The sequence below is a fragment of the Mustelus asterias genome, chromosome 28 (assembly GCF_964213995.1).
Source record: "Mustelus asterias chromosome 28, sMusAst1.hap1.1, whole genome shotgun sequence".
NCBI classification, from domain to species: Eukaryota; Metazoa; Chordata; class Chondrichthyes; order Carcharhiniformes; family Triakidae; genus Mustelus; species Mustelus asterias.
Window position 1 is genome coordinate 686682 of NC_135828.1, and position 17947 is coordinate 704628.

Sequence of the window (17947 nt, forward strand, 5' to 3'; positions counted from 1 at the left end):
ACCGGAACCGGACATGGCGTCATCGCCACCCGGCCAACGCTTCCGAGGACACTCCGCGCTCCGTTTTCCGGAATTTTGAATTTTTCGGCTCTTCACCCTCTGATCCCATTCAAGGACCCGGATTAGATTTATTTTTTAAATTCAAAATCTGAAGCGACGACACTACAACTCCCGGCAGGCTCAGCGCCCCGGCTACGCGACATTTTGCGACACTTTACACCGGGCGGAAGCTAATTGGCCGAGACTGCGCCACCTCTGCGCGAATCAGGATGGGGCTCAGGGGCTGGTGGGGCTGCGGCAGTAACGGGGCCGCTGATTGGACGGGCGGCGATCAGGTGACCGGGTGGTTATGGCGCTGAGGTGTTTTTTCTGTTGAGGCCCCGAGTGGAGCAGCGCGAGCGACAGAGCCGGGGGGCGGCGGTGAGTGTGTGCCCCTCGCCCGTGCCCCACCCCCGGGTCTGTGCCCCCGCCCCGGGACTGTGCCCCCACCCCCGGGTCTGTGCCCCCAAACCCCCCGCCTGTGCCCCCAATCCCCCCGCCTGTGCCCCCCGCCCCGGAGCCGCTACCCGGGGGCGGGTGAGAGGGGGTCTCTCCACCCCCCCCCCCCCCAAAACCGCCTCATGGACCGGAGAGACCCCCCCCCCATTCTGGGGCTCAGGCTGGAACCACTTCACCCCATGGGGCACAAGCCTGTTTGTTAGTTTGAGCTCCCCACCCCCACCCCAGGCTGGCTCCGGCAGAGTGGCCACTCCGGGAATGAAGGGGGTGGGTGGAAATTGGGAGTTGAAGCCCAAGATCAGCCATGTCGGTGTTGAACGGTGGATCAGGCTTTGATGGGCCATGTGGCCCACACATGATCCCCTTTTTGATGTCTCTTTTATTATTCTTGATGCTGCGTTAATTTTGTGCCCTCCCTGGTACTCTTTAGTGCCCTTCTCATTGCCAAATGTGACTTTTTAAAACTACCACCATGGCCTGAATCAGGAGCCAGAATTCCCTGCCTTTACTGGATTATTTCATTTCCACAGCCACCTAAATTCAGCGACCGCATCCGCAGGCTTTTGGAGACGCAAGGATTGATTAGGGACAGTCAGCATAGCTTTGAGAATGGAAAATCGTGTCTCTCAAATTTGAGTTTTCCGAAGGTAGCTGCGGGCAGTGCAGTTGATGTTGTCCACATGGACTTTAGCAAGGCCTTTGACAAGGTACCGCATGGTAGGTTGTTGTATAAGGTGAAATCTCTCTGGATCCAGGGTGAGGTAGCTCAATAGATACAAAATTGGCTTGATGACAGATGCCAGGTGTAGAGGGTTGTCTTTCAAACTGGAGGCCTGTGACCAGCGGTGTGCCTCAGGGATCAGTGCTGGGTCCACTGTTATTCGTCATTTATATTAATGATTTTGGATGAAAATTTAGGAGGCATGGTTAGTAAGTTTGCAGATGGCACCAAGATTGGTGACATAATGGACAGTGAAGAAGGTTATTGAGGATTGCAATGGGATCTTGATCAATTGGGCCAGTGGATTGATGAATGGCAGATGGAGTTTAATTTAGATAAATGTGAGATGATGCATTTAGGTAGATCGAACCAGGGCAGGACTTACTCAGTTAATGGTAGGGTATTGGGGAGAGTAAAAGAACAAAGAGATCTAGGGGTGCAGGTTCATAGTTCCTTGAGAGTGGAGTCACAGGTGGACAGAGTGGTGAAGAAGGCATTCAGCATGCTTGGTTTCATTGGTCAGAACATTGAATACAGGAGTTGGAACGTCTTGTTGAAGTTATACTGTGTGCAATTCTGGTCACCCTATTATAGAAAGGATATTATTAAACTAGAACAAGTGCAAAAAAGATGTACTAGGATGCTACCAGGACTTGATGGCTTAAGTTATAAGGAGAGGCTGGGTAGACTGGGACTTTTATCTCTGGAGCGTAGGAGGCTTAGGGTGTTCTTATAGAGGTCTATAAAATAATGAGGGGCATAGATCAGCTAGATAGTCAATATCTTTTCCCAAATGTAGGGAGTTTAAAACTAGAGGGCACAGGTTTAAGGTGAGAGGGGAGAGATACAAAAGTGTCCAGAGGGGCAATTTTTTCACACAGGGTGGTGAGTGTCTGGAACAAGTTGCCAGAGGTAGTAGTAGAGGCGGGTACAATTTTGACTTTTAAAAAGTGTTTCGACAGTTGTGGGTAAGGTGGGTATAGAGGGATATGGGCCAAACGCAGGCAATTGGGACGAGCTTAATGGTTTAAAAAAAGGGGTGGCATGGACAAGTTGGGCCGAAGGGCCTGTTTCCATGCTGTAAACCTCTATGACTATAAATGTAATATGTCTCTTCAAGAGGTTATTGTTAAAAACACAAATGGTTTGTTAGTGATCTCACCATTGCTACCCTGTCCAGCCTACATCTGGCTCCAGTTATGTCTTGGATTTGTCTGGGTTGAAACGATCACACACATAGTGCAAAAACGTATGAGCCAATTACTGCACTCCAGTCTCGGTGTTTGATCAGATTTGCTGGGAATATTCCCCATGTCCTTTTGAAATTAGCAAGAGTCTTTAAATTTTTATTTGAAATCAGAAATCAGTCAGGTTTTCTAATGAAAACAATGTTTTTGGACGATTTGCATCAAACGAAGTGAAGAGCGCTCCACCTATTTTGGGATGGTGGTGCAATGCTGCAGGTTTTGTATGATTGGTCTGTGGAATGAGTGTGTTTTGTTTATAAGTTTTGAGCAGTTATTAATGTTTTGCAATTTTTGGGTTTGTTTGTGCTTATGCTGCAAAATTAAGCAGGCAGTGTGTGGACTCAAATTTAGGACATCACAGACCTGGATGAATGTTAGTCTTGCACATGCTTTCCCCACCAAAATAAGTTAAAATTAGAGCCTGGCTGTTCAAAAGTAAAATCAAAAGTGCTTGCTCACACATCAGCTACTGGAAATCTGGAATCTGCTCCCCACAAAAGGCTGAGAGTCAATTAAAATTTTCAAGATCAACATCACTAGATTTTTGTGATGAAGCAATATCTTTCGTAATAAATGGAGTTGAGGTGTGGATCATCCATGGTCTAATTATGTGGCAGAACAGACTCAAGGGGCTTAATGGCCTAATTCAGTTTGTGTTTCCCTGTGCTAAACCTAGTCTAGGAAGAAAGGGGTTGTGTTGGATTTCATGCTTGCATCACTTTTTGGATGGAGAAGTATTTATTTGCAGGTAATATTTTGCTACTGCTCGCAAGTAAAATTTAGCACAAGAGGAATGTATTGATGGGCTTGCAAAGGTCATGTACACAAGATTACCCTGTGCTCCTGGGTCTTGTCAGTTAGCTTACTATTGACCAGTCCATCACCTTGTATAAAATGTCAATGACTATCTCTCCATCCTTATGGAAAGCTCTTTTCTTGTACACTGAATTCTTAAATTCGAAGTTAGTAATGTTGTGGACGTGGTTTACTGACTAGTATTTATAACAGTACTTGTCTGTAGAATTATACTGCCTGACGAACAAGATACATTATTAAATCAGTTGCATTTAGATAGCAGTCATTTGTTGTTTACTGTGTTCTGTTCAGAATTGTGTTCTCACACCACTGAAACACATTAGAGACCTCGAGGTAATTGTAATATTGGTGGTGACATAGTGGTAGTATCACTGAACTAGTAATCCAGAGAGAGGGGGCTAATGCTCTGGAGACCTTGGAAGCTGGTGGAATTTGAATTCAATTTTTAAAAAGAAAATCTGGAATAACTTTATTTATGACCATGAAACAAATTGTCGTTTGTGTATAAAAACCTATCTGGCTCACTAGTGCCCTTTTAGGGGAGGAAATCTACTGTCCTTACCTGATCTGGCCTACATGTGGTTTACTCTTCACTATCAAACAAAGAACAGTACAGCACAGGAAACAGGCCCTTCGGCCCTCCAAGCCTGTGCCGCTCATTGGTCCAACTAGACCATTCGTTTGTGTCCCTCCATTCCCAGACTGCTCATGTGACTATCCAGGTAAGTCTTAAACGATGCCAGCGTGTCTGCCTCCACCACCCTACTTGGCAGCGCATTCCAGGCCCCCACCACTCTGTCTAAAAAATCGTCCCTCTGATATCCGAGTTATACCTCGCCCCTCTCACCTTGAGCCCGTGACCCCTCGTGATCGTCACCTTCAACCTGGGAAAAGGCTTCCCACTGTTCATCCTATCTATACCCTTCATAATTTTGTACACCTCTATTAGGTCTCCCCTCATTCTCCGTCTTTCCAGGGAGAACAAGCCCAGTTTACCCAATCTCTCATAGCTAAGACCCTCCATACCAAGCAACATCCTGGTAAACCTTCTCTGCACTCTCGCTAAAGCCTCGACGTCCTTCTGGTAGTGCGGCGACCAGAACTGGACGCAGTACTCCAAATGTGGCCTAACCAGCGTTCTATACAGCTGCAACATCAGTCCAGCTTTTATACTCTATACCTTGTCCTATAAAGGCAAGCATACCATATGCCTTCTTCACCACCTTCTCCACCTGTGCTGCCACCTTCAAGGATTTGTGGACTTGCACACCTAGGTCCCTCTGTGTTTCTATACTCCTGATGACTCTGCCATTTATTGTATAACTCCCCCCTACATTATTTCTTCCAAAATGCATCACTTCGCATTTATCAGGATTAAATTCCATCTGCCATTTCTCCGCCCAATTTTCCAGCCTATCTATATCCTGCTGTATTGCCCGACAATGTTCATCGCTATCCGCAAGTCCAGCCATCTTCGTGTCATCCGCAAACTTGCTGATAACACCAGTTACACCTTCTTCCAAATCATTTATATATATCACAAATAGCAGAGGTCCCAGTACAGAGCCCTGCGGAACACCACTGGTCACAGACCTCCAGCCGGAAAAAGACTATCCTCTGAAATGGACTAGTTTACCACTCAGTTCAATTAGGGATGGACAATAAATACTGGCCTTGCTAGCGGTGCCCACATCCCATGAAAACTTGATGTGCTTTCACCACTTTTCCACTTCACGCACTAGAATGAGGCAAGCGAGAGAGCATTGTGGGGCGGGGGGGGGGGGGGGGGGGGCTGTCTGCTGATGGTAAAAAGACTGCATTCAAAATTCTATTTGTAAAAGTTAAATTGCACATTAAAGAATGACAACTTCCCTTTAAGTTTCTCAGATGGTGAGGATTTTGATGACTTCCTTGCTGATCTGTTCATATCTAATAATGCAGGACTTCTCAACATGCTGTTCAGTGTACTATTAATTGAAAATATTGGATTCTGTTTGAACTGTTAACAAATTTTGGGCATCATTTAAATATTCATCTAGGCCAGGATTTTACCTTTAATATGTAAATTTCAATGACTTTTTGTCAAATTTGGACAGTTTTCTGACAATCCACAATTCTGGATGGAATTTAATCTTGGAATGGTAGAGGTATGAGAGCAGGATACTTCTGCTAATGGTACCTGCTCTGTATATTAACTCCCATCTCCACACCTCAGTTTCATAAATTCTTAATATCATTGCCAAACAAAAATCTGTTGATCTTGGTTTAGAAATTTTCAATTACTTCCAGCTTGGACAGCTATTTTGAGAATGTTCCAGATTTCCATGGCCCCTTGTGTGAAGGAGTGTGAGATGTATACTTTATTCACCAGAGCACAGAACCGTCAATGCTTCAATACATGTAGGTTTGATGTGAACCTTGGAATTGTTAGGAAATGTATAATTGCACCTCTGGGCCTGGCCATTTACTTAAAACTAGTGCAGAAGTGGGACTTTCTAAACCAATCAGAAGTTGCATTGAAGATGATTAACAAAGAGCTGTATGTATTTTCTTGATATGTTTGTTTTAATTACAGAGAATATGAAAGAGGTGTCAACATGACATCAAGATATGGGAAAACTTACAGTAAGAAGGGGAGTGCTAGCAACTCCAAGTTTGATGAGCTGTTCTCTGGTAAACGAGCAAAAATAAGCACCAAATGGGGGGAAAGCACCTTCAAGGCTCAACTGAGCCAGAAGAGACCCAGCCTCAAAATAGAAGCAGTGGAACAGCCCAAACGGCAGAAGATGGAAGATGAGTTGTTGGAAGATCCATTTGGGTTTGACAGTGACGATGACTCTCTCCCTGTGTCATCACGAAATCCAGTTCCAACCAAAGGGCAGCAGTCAGAGTCTTTGAAACCAGCTGATGAGGACAATGCAACCTCTCTACTCGAGGTTAACAGTATGGTTAATCGACCAATCAGCGGGGATGCTATTGTGTGCAGCAAGTTTGCAGCCTTGGCTGACGTTATCCATGGGAAGAGTGCGGGCAGTGCTGTGGCCTTGTGTTCAGAGATCGAAGGAATTCCGGAATCTGGCAGCAAGTTGAACTGTCTGGGTGAGTGTGTTTTTCTGTTTCAACTCTGGAAATGAGCAGAATGTGCCAACAACTACAAACATCACCACAACTAGCTGAATTAGGGAGGGAAAGCACCAGGTGCAATTCATGCTGATGCTACTTCCCTTTTGTAGAATAAAACTTTAATACTGATTCTTGGTGCAAGTGTTGAATTTGAGTTGATATTACTATAAAGAACACAGGAATTTGTTTGTGCATGTGTATGAACTCCCCTTCTAGGTGAGCTGCCATCCTGCATTGCACACATGGCAGCTACACTCTGTTCCTGCTTCACATTTCATGTTATTTTGCAGAGGATGTATATCTTGGGCCTTTGCGATGATGAATTGCACTTCAGGGCCTTTCTGTATTTTTTTGGATTTTGAGTGTGTTATACATATCCACATGGCTGTATTAAATGTTTTGCACTGCTGCCTCACAGCGCCGGGTTTGATTCCGGCCTTGGGTCACTGTCTGTGCGGTGTCTGCATGTTCTCCTTGTGCCTGTGTGGGTTTCTTCCCACAGTCTGAAAGATGTGCTGGTTAGGTGCATTGACCATGCTAAATTCTCCCTCAGTATACCCGAACAGGTGTCGGAGTGTGGCTTCCAGATGATTTTCGCTAACTTCATTGTAGTGTTAATGTAAGCCTACTTGTGACACTAATAAATAAATTAAACTAAAAATACACTTTTTGTGATAATTGTTTATTCTAATCATTTTACCAATGATGGCCATTCTACAATTTACAACTTGTAGATTATATTTAGTTATTTTGTCATAGATTGTTACAGGGTCGGTTTGCTGAGAGATCACCTTGTTCTCTTTCAGTTGGAGACTCTTTTAAACGTGAGCCTTTTAACTAAAATCTGTCGTGTAAGTACATGTTATCTCTTGCAGTACCTGCTTCATTGGACCAATTGTACAAGCTCCAACAAATCCTAATTCATCTGGTCAGTGAACTTTGAGCTACAAGTTTGCTAGCAGTGGGCACTATCTTGTTGGAATTGCCCTCTTCCTTCTAAAAGTGACAGGCTTTATCCCATCAATAATTGGCACAAATAGATTTTTGCTATTGAGATGCATCAGCTATCAACAAAGATGTGTGAATTTTTCAAAACTATATCAGGAAGAAACACGTTTCATCTGAAAATAGAGAATTAGTTGCTTTGGGCTGTGTCTCAATCTTAGCTGACCACTGCACTCTGTGATGCTGCTCGTTTGGCCATTCTCAAGAATTCTTGGGGTGGCACAGTGGTTAGCACTGCTGCCTCACAGTGCCAGGGACCTGGGTTCAATTCCCGGCTTGGGTCACTGTCTGGAGTTTGCACGTTCTCCCCTGTGTGGGTTTCCTCCGGGTGCTCCAGTTTCCTCCCACAGTCTGAAAGACGAGCTGGTTAGATGCGTTGACCCACACAGGTGCCAGACTGTGGCGACTAGGGGAGTTTCGCAGTAACTTCATTGCAGTGTTAATGTAAGCCTTACTTGTGACTAATAAACTTTTTTAAAAAAACTTTTTAAAAAAAGATTTGATGGGCAACTTGTGACTAAAGTCATATGGGAAATAAAAAGTGACAAAAGTTATACTCAAGCTATGGGAATCCACTCGACATGATATTTTAAAAATTGGTGACAAATGAGAGAAGTTTTGGTGTCGGATGGGGGAGGGGTTTTGGTGTCGGATGGGAGAGGGGGTTTTGGTGTCGGACGGGACTGGGGGAGAGGGGGTTTTGGTGTCGGACGGGACTGGGGGAGAGGGGGTTTTGGTGTCGGACGGGACTGGGGGAGAGGGGGCTTTGGTGTCGGACGGGACTGGGGGAGAGGGGGTTTTGGTGTCGGACGGGACTGGGGGAGAGGGGGCTTTGGTGTCGGACGGGACTGGGGGAGAGGGGGTTTTGTCGGGTGAAGGGGTGCAATGGTGCTTCACATCGATACCTGTGTAAATTACTGGAATAGTGGGTCCCAAATGTTAGATTACCAAAGCTGCTGAATAGTTGTTGTAAGGAAAGCTGCAGAGATAGAGGATACAAAGCCATGAGTTTTATCAGTTCATAAATTAGGAATGAAATTTGAAACTGGCAAATGTGCATTATTGTTAAATGTCAAGTGTCAGAATGGAATAGAGTTATCCAAAGGATACTTGGGGACTGAGAAAGTGATAACACTACACTTGCCACTTGGAGCTGATAACATATTGGGATTGACAGCTCGGACACCAGTGGTTCTGTTGCTACCTCCTGGCAATCCAGTGCTTTGTTACCACCTTCCAGATAGAAATTGTTCTGAATTTTACTTCACTTTTAGGATAAAGAGAGTGAAAAGTAAATCTCCAATGGCTTTCTATTTTACTTCAGATAGTATTAATGATGGTAAAGAACAAAATGTTGCTGGAGGGAATTGGTGTACCTTGGCCTGACTCTATGGTGAGGGAATACTGTTGGGCAGAATCCTACAGCCATTCGTTTACAGACAACGTTTTTGTGTTCTGCTGATTTTTTTTTTCCCAAGTTAGCAATTGTGCTGCTGACTGTTGCTGTGAGCCCAGCCCATGTGGATTGTGTTATCAGCTGACTGAGCATTCATTGGGCTTCATAAACTCAGCACCAAGCTGCATTTCAGCTTCAGTTTGTGGGGGAGATTTGGTCATTTGAAATACTGAACTATACAGACTACAATGCATTGAGGGGTTGGCTTGGCTTGGTGAGTCAGCTGAATTTTGTAATTAACAGTAAATTTAAGACAGATGGGGAGGCCATTCAGCCTATACACCTTTTTATATACTAAAGTTTAATTTTATTTTCAAGAACAGAGGATGCTGGAAAGACTCAGCAGGTCTGGCATGATTAGTAAAGAGAGAGATCAAAGTTAATGTTTTGAGTCCTTTGTCAGAATTGAAGAGAGGGAGAATTTTCAAGCTGTGAAAGATTACTTTTATTTTCTTGTGTTTTAACATGTGCATCAAAATAGAATATATAACTCTGTCCTGTGCTGAACTTGTGCTTCTGAGCTAACTGCAGGAATCAGTTTCAGCTTCTATCATAGGCAAGCGAAAGCTTGAATATGAGAAATACAGCAGAGAATCACGCCACTTGGTCAGCCGTCCTCGTTGTCACTCACCCTGCGCAAGTAAACCATCTTTATTGCTATAAATCAAGGTTGTTTGCCTATCCTTACAGCCTCCTATCCAATCTCTACTCAATCAGTGACCCAGAAAATGAGTTTCACAAGCTGTCAGCTCACTGAAGAAGTTTCTCCTGCCCTGAGTTCTGTTCTTGCATTTAATCTAGTATCTGATTCCTTGGTCTTGGCTCCGAGCTACTGGAAACAAGCTTCCATCTACCCTATGCCTTTCTTTCATTTATATAGCACCATTTCAACTGAAACTGCAGCAATTTGCACATAGCAAGATCTCAAAAGCAGCTGGGAGGTAATAACTGATCTGTTTTTGATGGCGGTGGAGGGATGAATATTGACCCAGGCAAGGGGAGAAATTGCTTCTCTGTGGCACTGTTCGAAGGTATGATTTGATGATGGGCTCAAGTCTCTGGAGTGGGATTTGAACCTCAACCTTCGGGATTCGAGATGAGTGCTGCCACTGAGAGGGATATTGATGCCTAAATGCCTCAACATATTAATCTGGAAAAGAGATAGCAGAAATTCAAAGTACTCTTTGCTTATTATTTTATGGATAATACTTAAGTATTATCCTCCAACTTGAATTATAAAAAGCTTTCTATTGGCAAAGGAAAAAAAACTTGGAGAGAAATAAACAGGCCATTAAATCCTGGTGAGAAAAAGCTAGCATGAAGGCTTGCTTGAGAAGCTGGTTTTCAGGAAAGTTTTTGAAGGAGGTTATTTGGGAGATCAAGCTTCTGCAATCAATGGTACTGAGAAGGGACAGTGGAGGTGCCAAAAACCTGAGCCAGAAAAGTTGTAGGAAGAGACATGGGAAGGAGTAAAGCTGTAAATGGACTTGAAGATGACAGCTGAATTTTAGATGAAAAGAATTGACATGTAAAAGTTAAAAGGACAGAATTTGAAGTGTTTCAGGTAGTGTCAAAAATTAGGGGCTACCTTGGTGAATTGTTCAGTTGTAAAAAAAAAAGGTAGCATTGAGACGTGACAAGTTGTGTCGAAGGGTCAGAAATCTCAATCATGAATTCTACCTTTCACTCTCCACAGTGATACGAGTGTTTTTAGTGATAGTAACGGACTAATGGGTTGCATGTTAACAAAAGGAAGCAGGAGTTTGCATTTGTGTTTCATGTTGTTAGGATATCATATTGCTTATGTTTGTAGACACAGCAGATAATTTGTGTACTGAGTGCATAACTAAAAAATTGGTGAGGGGGGGAGGTGTTTGTTTCCTTTTGATTTTTCTACCGTTCTCACCCTGTGAGACTGGTTTTTACTCCATTACAGGGAAAGGAGCTAGCTGCTTGGTGAATATCTGGGAAGAGGTTATGGTCTGCTCCAGTCCTAAGGTTTAAAATAGTATAAAGGCTGGAGGTAAAGTTAATGGAATATATAAGAAAGCAACATCAAGTGAATAAAATATTTAAGTAATAAATTAAAATACAAGAATGGCAGGATAGGTGACATGTCAATGCTGCAGCATGTGGGAGCTCCTGATCCAGGGCGCGCACATCTGCAGTCAGTGCTTGCGACTTGAACATAGAAACACAGAAAATAGGAGAAGGAGGAGGCCATTCTGCCCTTCCAGCCTGCTCCATCGCCAATTGCTTCTAGAAAAAGTGAGAGGGCATGGGATCCAAGGGGCTGCTGCCCGGTGGATCCAGAACTGGCTTGCCCAAAGGAGGCAGAGAGTGGGTATAGATGGGTCTTTTTCTAAATGGAGGTCGGTCACCAGTGGTGTGCCCCAGGGATCTGTTCCCAGGGATCTGTTCTGGAACCCTTGCTGTTTGTCATTTTCATAAATGACCTGGATGAGGAAGCGGAGGGATGGGTTGGTAAGTTTGCCGACAACACAAAGGTTGGTGGGGTTGTGGATAGTTTGCAGGGATGTCAGAAGTTACAGAGGGACATAGATAGGATGTAAGACTGGGCAGAGAAGTGGCAGATGGACTTCAACCCAGATAAATGCGTCGTGGTCCATTTTGGTAGGACAAATGGGATGAAGGAGTACAATATAAAGGGAAAGACTCTCAGTACTGTAGAGGATCAGAAGGACCTTGGGGTCCGGGTCCATAGGACTCTGAAATCAGCCCTGCAGGTGGAGGAGCTGGTTAAGAAAGTGTATGGTGTGCTGGCCTTTATCAATCAAGAGATTGTGTTTCGGAGTCCAGGGATAATGATGCAGCTATATAAGACCCTCATCAGACCCCACTTGGAGTACTGTGCTCAGTTCTGGTCGCCTCACTATAGGAAGGATGTGGAAAAGATTGAAAGGGTGCAGAGGAGATTTACAAGGATGTTGCCTGAATTGAGTGGCATGCCTTATGAGGATAGGCTGAGGGAGCTCGGTCTTTTCTCCTTGGAGAGACGAAGGATGAGAGGAGACCTAATAGAGGTGTATAAGATGTTGAGAGGCATAGATCGGGTGGACTCTCAGAGGCTTTTTCCCAGGGTGGAAATGTCTGCTACGAGAGGACACAGGTTTAAGGTGCTGGGGGGTAGGTACAGGGGAGATGTTGGGGGTAAGTTTTTCACATAGAGGGTGGTGGGCGAGTGGAATCGGCTGCCGTCAGGGGTGGTGGAGGCGAACTCAATAGGGTCTTTTAAGAGACTCCTGGATGAGTACATGGGACTTAATAGGATGGAGGGTTATAGGTAGGTCTAGAAGGTAGGGATGTGTTCGGCACAACTTGTGGGCCGAAGGGCTTGTTTGTGCTGTAGTTTTTCTATGTTTCAATCACAGAATCCTACAGTGCAGAAGAGGCCCTTCGGCCCATCGAGTCTGCACCAACGAATGAAAGGCCCTGACTTGCCCACCTAATCCCACTTGCCAGCACTTGGCCCATAGCCTTGAATGTTAAGGCGTGCCAAGAACTCAACCAGGTACTTTTTAAAGGATGTGAGGCAACCCGCCTCCATCACCCTCCCAGGCAGTACATTCCAGATCGTCACCACCCTCAGTGAAAGTTTCTCCTCAAATCCCCCCCCTAAACCTCCCACCCTCACTTTTAATTTGTGTCCCCTCATAACTGACCCTTCAAAGAAGGGCGACAGCTGCTCCCTATCCACCCTGTCCATGCCCTCTTAATCTTGAACACCTTAATCAGGTTACCTCTCAGTCTTCTCTTCTCCAGAGAAAACAACCCAAGCCTATCCAACTTCTTTTTGAAAGATAAATATTCCATCCCAGGCAGCATCCTGGTGAATCTCCTCTGCACCCCCTCCAGTGCGTTCACGTCCTTCCTATAATGTGGCGACCAGAACTGCACAGAGTGCTCCAGCTGTGGCCTCACCAAAGTTCTATACAGCTCCATCATGACCTCTCTGCTTTTGTAATCTACACCCCGATTAATAAAGACGAACGTGCCATATGCTTTTTTCACCACCCTATTCATCTGCCTTTCCGTCTACAGAGAGCTATGGACAAACACGCCAAGGTCCCTTTGTGTTTTGGAACTTCCCCGTGTCAGACCTTTCATAGTATACTTCCTTGTCAAATTACTCCTAATGCACGCACACACACACACACACACACACACACACACACACACTCACACTCACATTCGAACAGTAGGGGGCCCAGCACGGATCCCTGTGGTACGTCACTGGCCCCCAGTCACTATGATGTGGAGATGCGGCATCCGACTGGGGTAAACAGAGTAAGACGTCTCACAACACCAGGTTAAAGTCCAACAGGTTTATTTGAATGTGCTACCAAATAAACCTGTTGGACTTTAACCTGGTGTTGTGAGGCTTCTTACTGTGTCCAGTCACGAAAGCAACCACCTGTCACCACCCTCTGTCTCCTACCGCTAAGCCAATTATGAATCCACCTTGTCAGATCACCCTGTATCCCATGCGCATTAGCCTTCTTAATAAGTCTCCTATGTGGGACTTTGTCAAAGGTTTTGCTGAAATCCATGTAAACTACAACAACCACACTACCCTCATCCACACACTTGGTTACATGCTCAAAAAATGCAATCAACTTTGTTAGGCATGACCTCCTTCTGACAAAACCATGCTGACTATCCCTGATCAAACCTTGCCTCTCCAAATGGAGATCGATTCTCACCTTCAGAATCTTCTCCAGTAGTTTCCCAGCCACAGATGTGAGACTCACTGGTCTGTAGTTCCCTGGCTTGTCTCTACAACCTTTCTTAAATAGCAGAACCACATTAGCTGTTCTCCAGTCCTCTGGCACCTTCTTGGTGAACACCATAAGAAGTTTCACAACACCAGGTTAAAGTCCAACAGGTTTATTTGGTAGCAAATACCATGAGCTTTCGGAGCGCTGCTCCTTCATCAGATGGAGTGGAAATGTGCTCTCAAACAGTGCACAGAGACACAAAATCAAGTTACAGAATACTGATTAGAATGCGAATCCCTACAGCCAGCCAGGTCTTAAAGATACAGACAATGTGGGTGGAGGGAACATTAAACACAGGTTAAAGAGATGTGTATTGTCTCCAGACAGAACAGCTAGTGAGATTCTGCAAGCCTGGAGACTTCTACCTGGAGACAATACACATCTCTTTAACCTTGTGTAATGCTCCCTCCACCCACATTGTCTGTATCTTTAAGACCTGGCTGGCTGTAGAGATTCGCATTCTAATCAGTATTCTGTAACTTGATTTTGTGTCTCTGTGCACTGTTTGAGAGCACATTTCCACTCCATCTGATGAAGGAGCAGCGCTCCGAAAGCTTATGGTATTTGCTACCAAATAAACCTGTTGGACTTTAACCTGGTGTTGTGAGACTTCTTACTGTGTTCACCCCAGTCCAACGCCGGCATCTCCACATCATGACCTTCTTGGTGGCCAGGGAGGAATTTAAAAATTTGGGTCAGAGCCCCTGCAATTTCCTCCCTTGCCTCCCACAACAACCTGAGACACAAATCACCCGGACCTGGAGATTTGTCCACTTTTAAGCCTGCCAATACCTCGTCATTCCCTATGATTTTCTCTCGAACCTCACAGTTTCTCTCCCCGAGTTCCATAGCTACCTCCTCATTCTCATAGGTGTAGACAGATATGAAATATTCGTCACACCCTACCAATGTCCTCTGCCTCCACACACAGATTTCCCCCAGGGTCTCTAATGGGCCCTACTCTTTCTCTGGTTATCCTCTTCCCATTGATATACTTATAGAATATCTTAGAATTCTCCCTGCTTTTACCAGCCAGAGCTTTCTCTTATCCCCACTTTGCTCTCCTAATTGATTTCTTAAGCTCCATCCTGCACTTTCTGTACTCCACTAATGCCTCCGCAGACTTACTCCCCTTTATACTTGTTAAAAGCCTCTCTTTTCCTTCTCATTGTATCCTGAATGTCTCTGGCCATCCAGGGTTTTCTGGGTTTGTTACACCTTCCTATTACCCGAGAGGGAACATGTTGGGCCTGTACCCTCCCCATTTCATCTTTGAACACCCCCCCCACTGCTCTTCTGTAGATTTCCCCACAAGCAACTTGTTCCAGTCTACCATGGCGAGATCCTGCCTAATTTTGTTAAACATCTGCTCTTCAATTTCCTGCTGACTATCTGGGGGTCTACAATAAACACCTAGCAATGTAGCTGTCCCTTTTTTATTCCTAAGCTCTACCCACAAAGCTTCATTTGATGCCCCCACCAAGATATCATCTCTCCTTTCTGCAGTAACTGCCTCCTTAACTAATATTGCAATGCCTCCTCCTCTTTTACCCCCTCCTCTGTCTCACCTGAAGATTCTATATCCCAGGGTGTCGAGCTGCCAATCCTGCCCCTCGCTCAACCATGTCTCGGTGATGGCTATTATATCATAATTACACATGTCAATCCTTGCCCTTAACTCATCCGTTTTACCTTTAATACTCCTGGCATTAAAGTAGAGGCCCTCCAGCCTTGTCTTACTCCCTTGAAACTTACTACCACTGTATTCCTTCTGACCTGATTACTTTTCTATGTTATATTGTGTTCCTATTCTGCTAACAGACTGGGTCCCCTCCCCCTGCCAAACTAGTTTAAACTTCCCAACAGCACTAGCGAGCCCACCAGTAAGGGTGTTAGTCCCGCTCTGGTTCAGATGTAGACTGTCCCCCTTGTACAGGTCCCACCTTCCCCAAAAATGGTCCCAGTGATCCAGGAATCTAAAATCCCCCAACCTGCACCAACTCTTAAACCACGCATTCATCTGTGCTATTCTCCTATTTACTCACGAGCTCGTGGCACTGGGAGTAATCCAGAGATGACAACCCAAAAGGTCCTGCTCCCTAGTCTATTGCCTAACTCCCTAAATTCTTGATGCAAGACCTCATTCCTCTTTCTATCTATGTCATTGGTACCAACATGTACCATAGCCTCTGCCTTATCACCCTCCTCCTTCAGGATGCCCCTTCAGTGATATCCTGGACCCTGGCACCAGGAGGGCAGCATACCATTCATTATAATCATCGCTAATCATCCAACTCAGGAGCCTGGTCCTGTCTTCCCCCCGCCCCCCCATATCCTTTGATCCCCCTCGCCTCAAGTGCTATATCTAACTGCTTCTTGAAAACATTCAATGTTTTGGCCTCAATTACTTTCTGTGGTAGCGAATTCCATCGGCTGACCACTTTCTGGGTGAAGGAATTTCTCCTCCTCTGTCCTAAACAGTCTACCATGCATCCTCAGACTGTGACCCCCTAGTTCTCAGAGCCCCCACCATTGGGAACACCCTTCTTGCATCTACCCTGTCTAGTCCTGTTAGAATTTTATAGGTTTCTATGAGATCCTCCCTCACTGTTCTGAACTCCAGCGAATACAATCCTAACCGACTCAATCTCTCCTCATACTTCAGTCCTGCCATCCCAGGAATTAGTCTGGTGAACCTTCGCTGCATTCCCTCTAGAGCAAGAACATCCTTACTCAGATGAGAAGACCAAAACTGCGTGTTCTATTCCAGGTGTGGCTTCATCAAGGCCCTGTATAATTTCATCAAGACATTCCTGCTGCTGTTATTCAATCCTTTTGCTATGAAGGCCAGCATGCCATTTGCCTTTGCTACTGCCTGTTGCACCTACATGCTTGCCTTCAGTGACTGGTGTACGAGGGCACCCAGGTCTCATTGCACATTCCCCCGTCCTAATTTACGTCCATTCAGATCGAAATCTGCCTTCCTGTTTTTGTTACCAAAGTGGATAACCCTGCATTTATCCAAATTATATTCCATCTGCAATCATCTGCCACTCACTCAACTTGTCCAAATCACACTGAAGAAGCTCTGCATCCTCTTCACAGCTCACCCTCCCACCCAGCTTTGTGTCATTTGCAAAATTGGAGATATTACAATTAGTTCCTTTTGAGCTTCAACTTGGAGTAATTGAGCTGGAGACTGAGCCTTAGGCACTGTGACATCAGGGAGGGAGTAAGTTATCTGGATACTTTGTGCAAGGAGGCAGTCGCAAAACTTAGGAGAGGGTCTTCTGGTTTGGCCAGTGACAACAGGCAGATAAGAGAGCAGGCGTGTCAGCCCCTGTAATTGTCCAAGAGGTTTAAGGTTCACTCAGCATGTTTGGTGGAGAGAGAGGACTGCAGGATGGAAGAGCAAACTGACCATGACACCATGGTAGGGGAAGCCATTCAAGTGCAGGAGCAAAAAGGGATGTGGTGGTAATAGGTGACCGTGTAGTGAGAGGGATTGACACTGCTCTCTAGCGCAAAGGGCGAGACTCGATGCAGCTGTGTAGTCTGCCTGGTGCCAGTGTTCAGGAGGTTTTGGGCCCCATACCTAAGGACGGATGTGCTGGCCTTGGAGGGGTCCAGAGGAGGTTCACAAGAATGATTCCAGGAATGAAAGATTGTCATATGAGGAGCGGTTTAGGAGTCTGGGTCTACACTCGATGGAGTTTAGAAGGATGACAGGGGAATCTAATGGAAACTTACAGAATACTGAGAGGCCTAGATAGAGTGGATGTGGGGAGGATGTTTCCACTAGTGGGAGAGACTAGAACTCGAGGGTACAACCTCAGAGTGAAGAGATGCTCCTTTAAAACTGAGATGAGGAGGAATTTCTTCAGCCAGAAGGTAGTGAATCTGTGAAACTATGATCAAGGGTTACAGGGAGAAGGCAGGAGAAGGGGGATGAGAATCATATTAGCCATGAATAACTGGCAGCGCAGACTCGATGGGCTGAATGGCCTAATTCTGCTCCTATATCTTATGGTCTGCTCAGGACTAGAGAGGAACTTACAGGAGAAGGATCCAGTTGTCATGTTTGATGTAGGTACCAAAGGTAGGTAGAACTAGGAAAGAGGTTCTGCATAGAGTGTAAGGCGCTTGGCACTAAATTTAAAATGCAGACCCTCAAAGGTTACAGTCTGCATTACTATGAGTCCAGTGTAAATTGGCATTGGGTACATAAAATTTAAAGAGATGTATATGTGGCTAAAACACTGGTGTAGGAGATGGTTTCCAG

The 17947-nt window shown here is 45.2% G+C and overlaps 1 protein-coding gene across 3 annotated transcripts in view; it reads left to right on the top strand.

The window, feature by feature from the left end:
- The first annotated feature begins 306 nt into the window (after positions 1–306).
- The window catches only part of LOC144480178 (wings apart-like protein homolog), a 207245-nt gene continuing 189604 nt past the window's right edge, over positions 307–17947 (top strand). For 2 of the 3 annotated variants that reach the window (XM_078199328.1, XM_078199329.1), the window contains exons 1-2: positions 315–420; positions 5858–6381. In XM_078199328.1, coding sequence (XP_078055454.1) covers positions 5880–6381 — 502 coding nt within the window. In that variant the 5' untranslated portion in view covers positions 315–420; positions 5858–5879. Of the gene's footprint in view, positions 421–5857; positions 6382–17947 lie in introns of all 3 variants that reach the window. The other variant, XM_078199330.1, reaches the window with a different exon arrangement.